The 5,487-nt window shown below is 40.9% G+C and overlaps 1 protein-coding gene across 1 annotated transcript in view; it reads right to left on the reverse strand.

The window, feature by feature from the left end:
• Positions 1 to 1,465: 1,465 nt before the first annotated feature.
• xrcc1 (X-ray repair complementing defective repair in Chinese hamster cells 1) overlaps positions 1,466 to 5,487 on the reverse strand; it is a 17,929-nt gene continuing 13,907 nt past the window's right edge. The window contains 5 exon segments of the mRNA XM_084557269.1: positions 1,466 to 2,490; positions 2,968 to 3,043; positions 3,136 to 3,226; positions 3,464 to 3,603; positions 4,863 to 4,923. Coding sequence (XP_084413395.1) covers positions 2,383 to 2,490; positions 2,968 to 3,043; positions 3,136 to 3,226; positions 3,464 to 3,603; positions 4,863 to 4,923 — 476 coding nt within the window. The 3' untranslated portion in view covers positions 1,466 to 2,382.

The raw sequence follows: 5,487 nt of genomic DNA on the forward strand, positions 1-5,487 counted from the left end.
CAGCTGTGTTTTTAACATTAAACAGTAATAAAAAACCTCCAGAGGAATTGTGTTCCAAGCTCATGAGGCTCAAGCATTCTTTTTTCTTTTTAATGACGCACAATCTCAAACATCTCGGCCAATTTATCCCAAACAGGACTTTTAAATGAACACGGAGGTTTCCCACATTTGAATTTGCAGGAGCAGCTGAGTTTTGCATGAAAATAAATAAATAAATAAATAAATAAATAAATCAGATCGCAGGGGTAGAATACATCAACTGAACTTTTGATTGAAGTGAAGTAGTAGTCCAGGTTTTCCTGAGGTCAGTCTATTCATCAATACTGTACTGAAATTAAAATACTGTTCAATGCTCAACGGCATTAAGTCATTATGGCACACTTTCCATTAAATGTTAGACAAATTAGAAATAGTTCCACCTCAAAGTTAAAGTTTGTCCAAGTGTCAGCTGACGGAGGTGGACGTGCTCCACATGCTTTCTGTAGAGCAATCTATGCAAATAAGTTAATTGTTTTAATCTTTTATTAGCACATTATTGAATTAAAGCAGATTTTTTTGACTCTGACAATCTGTGTAAAAGTCTTCAAGATAAACAGATCACTACTAAAGTGATCTAAATCCCCCCAAAAATAAATATATACTTCTACCTCTCATCAATGCTGTAAAATAAAAATCAAAGGCGACAAAAACAGCTGGAGCAGCCCTTTAACAGTGAAACAATGCAGGCTGTCTAAATGATGACAGCTTTTTTTCAGTCATTCCTAAAATTCATGGGAGATATAAAAATGCTAGGAGCAAAGAATCAAAGTGTAAATCTGCCTGGTAGAGATCCAGGTGACATAAGTCTGGTGGAAACTGCTGTTTGATCAAAGCCGACCTATCAAATGTGACAATTTGAAAGCAGTCCCTTCTCCTTGCCATCTCAGACACAGACGTTCATTTAGGTGAAAGATGACGTTTTATTTGGTGGATGCCATTTGCTGCTATAAATCTTAATGCCTCCAGACCTTTATGGATTTGACCTTGGACTCTCCTCGTCATCAGAAGCAAAACAGCAACAAGGCTGCAGGAAGTGACGCCGACGTGCTTTACACTTGGCCTCGTGTGTGTCACTTTAAACCTACACAAGAGATGCAACAAAACAACGCAGCACTTAGCTACTTTAAAAATGAAATGCTTCCTTGCAGAGAATCCAGACCTTTTCCTCTTTCCTGCAGTCTCCCTCTCCCCCATAACTACCCCTCCTTCCCCGTCTCTCATTCACACACCATCTTTCTAATCCCCTTGACTGAAGTGCAGTAGACCCAGTGGCTTCAGGGCGCAGAACAGGGGAAGTAAATTAGAGAGAGGAGAGAGGACGAGAGATCAGAGAAGGAATGAAAAGGAGGAGAGTGCCTCTTGAGCTGCAGAAGAAAGCACAGGAAGAAGATGACAGTTTAAGAGAAACAAGTGCAATATTTTTCATTAAATTTTTTAAAAATTTTTATTTAGACAAAATAATTAAGAACGATAAGAAAAAAGTATTAAACAAGCTGCTGTAACACACTTTAAGCTTGACATTTCCACGTGGATTAAGCAAGCTTTTTGGAAATTTTAAAAGTGATCCAAAACATTGGCATTTGTTTAAAGTCCTCACATCAGTTGAGCCAGTCCATCTCTTGTAATAATTAATCCACAAACATGAATAATACTTTAACTTCAAGACACAGAAATAAAATCCATTACTTGCAGCATTTAATAATATAAAAAGAGAAAAGGAGCTGCTCTCATCTAGTTTAGCTGTGCTGTTTAGTTTAGTTGCATTTAGGTCCTGTAGCCTTGAATAACTGCCACCTTTCACCTGACTTTGGGCTGGTCTCACAATAGTCTACTCGCCTACACAAGCCACAGTCTTATCAGTGCCACTGGCAGTCAGGACACAGTGATAATTCATTTCCAGACGGAGCCTGAGGTAGTCGAGGTGAGCAGCCAGCCGCAGCACAGGAACAGAAACAGGTCCTGAATCAGAAGGAGAGCGCTTCGTTCATATAGTCCAAGCGCTCAAACAGCACACAGATGATGGTGATGGAGCTGGAATAGACAGCCCTCAAGAGCAAAACCTAAAATCTACACCTAATCCTACCATTAACCTCAAGAAACAATATTTAAAAGATGTTTTTTTCCAGCTTGACCAAAAGTTGAAAACACTGTGAGGACTGAAAATACTGAATGAACATCAAGTACAAAGTCATTCATTGGATAATAGTTGTTTTATTGCTTCTTTTAAGCGAAGGTGGTAAGCCTGGAAAAAAAAAAAAAAGTGTGTATGGATTTCCGCCCTGCGTCCTTGTCAAGATAGGAAGTGTCCGCAGGCTCTGTTGTGCGCACGGCGCGGTGTAAAGTTCAGGGGACGACAGTGTAGGGCTGATAGGGCAGCATCTTTTGACGTTCATTGATTGCGTAAATCCATGCGGGTTTGACAAAGTTCAAATTTCCGTTCTCCATCAGCGCCTGTGGCAAGTCAAAGATGCAGTCATTAAATGTTCAACTTGCATTAGCAAATGGTCAGGAAGCGTTATTAAAACCCATTCAGAATGTATAACAAAAGCTGACTAGTCAGATGCTCAGAAGCACCGAATTCTAAAGACACTTGAACTCAACACTGCTGAATTTCCCTTCAATACTTGAGTTCACGATTTGCTTTTGTGCTTTTATTCGATTACACCTTGCGATTGCTAATTAAATAAAATGCCTGAGAAGTGCTGATAGTGTTTGAGTTGTGAATTGAAAGTGTGTTTTTCATCTGTGCCTTTTTGAAGAAGACTTCTTAGCTTTTATAATTGAGCAAGCCTTTTTTTCTAGAGCAATTTAAAAACGGACTCGGCTGTGAGAGTGAAAGATAAAAGCACAGTGTTTTATGTTTGTGTTGGATGTCCTTATTTGCCCATGAAGCTCAGCGCCCAGAGAAATAAAGAGAAGTCAACTCACATCTTCAAATGAGTCATGCCATCCCTCACTGGTCACCACGAACTGCACTTTCTCCGTCATGTACTCCTCAATCACTCTGAAGCGAAGGCAAAAGCGTGCATTACAATTATAGCCGCACAAATGAAAGGTTCATGTTGTACAGGGTTAGAACAGATAAGTCTTTCTCACCCATTAAAAGCGACGATGTACCGTAACAGTAGTCGCCTCTCGTTGTTGGGGAATTTACCGTAAAGGAAAAAGCGTTTTCCGCTGAAAAAGTCTGGAAGAAACATGGAAAGTAAAAGACTGCAATACCACACAATATGGAGGAGGAGTAATTATACGTGGTCTCTGACAAAGGAGCGAAGGCCCCAAAGAACAGAACACACACAGACGTTTGTGTTCGTATGTGACCATCCAATTACTTTCTGTCAGCGGTTCCGGTGCTCGACATGTGTTCCTGTGACAAGAACAGGAACAGACACACGAAGACAGAGAAACAAGAACGGAGACGAACCAGGCAGCTCGGGGACGGGATGATCCTCTTCAGCTTCGGCGTCTGTGTTTTCATCTGTCGACCCCCCGTACGGATCCTCCTCTTTCACTGCCGTTCTTTCTGCCGTTGCCGTTTTCTTTTGTCTGGTCTCCTTTTCCACCCTTTCACAAGGACAATACGTTTTATACGCAGAAAGTTCTTGGCACCTGTTCTGATTAATAGCGGTCAGCTACACTGGCAAGGCAATTCAGACCTCACTCTATTGCACTTTAATCAACCAATATAATCATCAGCCAAGCATCATGAAATTAGAGATTGGAATGTTGCTGTAAATGAAAAGGCACGGCTAAACGTGATCACCAGAGCCGTTTTCACACATGAACTCCAGACAGTGTTGGGAGAATCAGGTCCAGACATTACCCTTTCTTACATGTAGCAGAGAACAGGAGATTGTCCAAATCAGACATTTTCTTACAATACTTAGGTTGGTTCAAGCAAGGAGAGCCACATCACAGCCACTTGCTCGTTATCAATTACTTGAGCTATTCAAGCCCTCAATCGGATATTACGCAACGTCAGTCGACTGGGAGGATTAAGTGTCATTATTGTCTGCTCAGACATTTGCGTCTTCAAATTTGTTCCACTGAGTGATGTCTAGAAAAGTGCAGGGCTGAAGTGCATGTGTGACAATTTGGTGGATCGCTTACAACAACAGCACATTACTATGATTAAAAAAGGGTCTCTGAGTACTGTGAGGAAAGCTGTTAACAAGAGGCGTTTCAGCCACGTCTCGTCTCACGTGCATCTTGAGAGAACAGACAGACCTGTGCCAGTGTAGGAGGTCAACTTTATCTGCTGTTTAGTGCTGAAATACAGCACGAACGGGGTATTTAAAACAGTTTAATTGTGTCCGTGTCTGGAAAACAATGAATAATTAAGATTCATTCAGTCAAATAAAATTGGAGCTTGAAAACAGGGGAACAGCAAGACAAAACCAGTAAAGTAAGCAGGAGACTCACGCTCAATTGCTTATCAAGTGCAATTTTAAACACTGATGTGGTTAAATGCTGTGCAAGCAGAAGGCGTTCCAGCCGTGTTTTTCAAGTCTTAAAGGCATTCTCAGGGAACAGACAGGCTTCTACTTTAGTCAAACAATGCTGCTGTTGCTGGAAATACAGTACACAGTGGGTAATATGGGGTGTTTTACTGCAGCCTCTGAAAAACCCTCGAGCAGCGAGACCCAACCAGCTTGCAAAGCCAAAACAGTAAGCTAAAAGACACTACAAATCTCTTTAAACATGACGAACTGTAAGAGAACACCACATCAGAAGACTTACCTGGCTTCTTTATAGTCATTTAAATGTATTGATTCAGAATGAAATAATGGATTATGGTAACATAAATGATTTGTTCGGTTTACCTCTGCAGCTCATCCTCAGTGTCCACTGCAGAGTCTTCATCATCACCACCACCACCACCACCTGTGAGATTAAATTGTATTTGTCAGTATGATTAAATAAACCTAAAATCAGTTATGTCAGATTTTGTTATACCGGGTAAGGCCTTGTAGAAAATCATATTCAATATACTGCTATTCACTGTTAATATAAGCAGCAGTGACTCCATTCTGGCCCTGATCTTAAACTACACCTGCTGTAAATTCAATATAGTGTGAAGAGTTTAATCTATTCATTGTGTTTTCCATGAGCTACAATGACTTCTATTCTCACTCAGCATAGAAAGCGGGGAATAATGTCAGGTGAGTTCTCTATCCTTTGAAACATGCATGAACATTTGCAACATACATCAGCACTCGAATGCATGTAGCCTTGCTGGCATCGTCTGCCATTAACATTAACATAGAGTCCTGAGTTGTAGAGGAGTAAAGAGAAGAAGCTCTAATTAAAATGCCGTCTCCATGTATGCGTTTGGTGGGTCGGTGCTTGTTGTCTCTCGTCACTGATGCGCCCCGGCACTTTACTTCTGGCCTCGCATTAACATAGAAATGAGAATCATGGACAAGTCCCTTTACGGCGATTATGTCT

The sequence above is a fragment of the Chelon labrosus genome (assembly GCF_963514085.1).
Source record: "Chelon labrosus genome assembly, chromosome: 12".
Classification (NCBI taxonomy): Eukaryota; Metazoa; Chordata; class Actinopteri; order Mugiliformes; family Mugilidae; genus Chelon; species Chelon labrosus.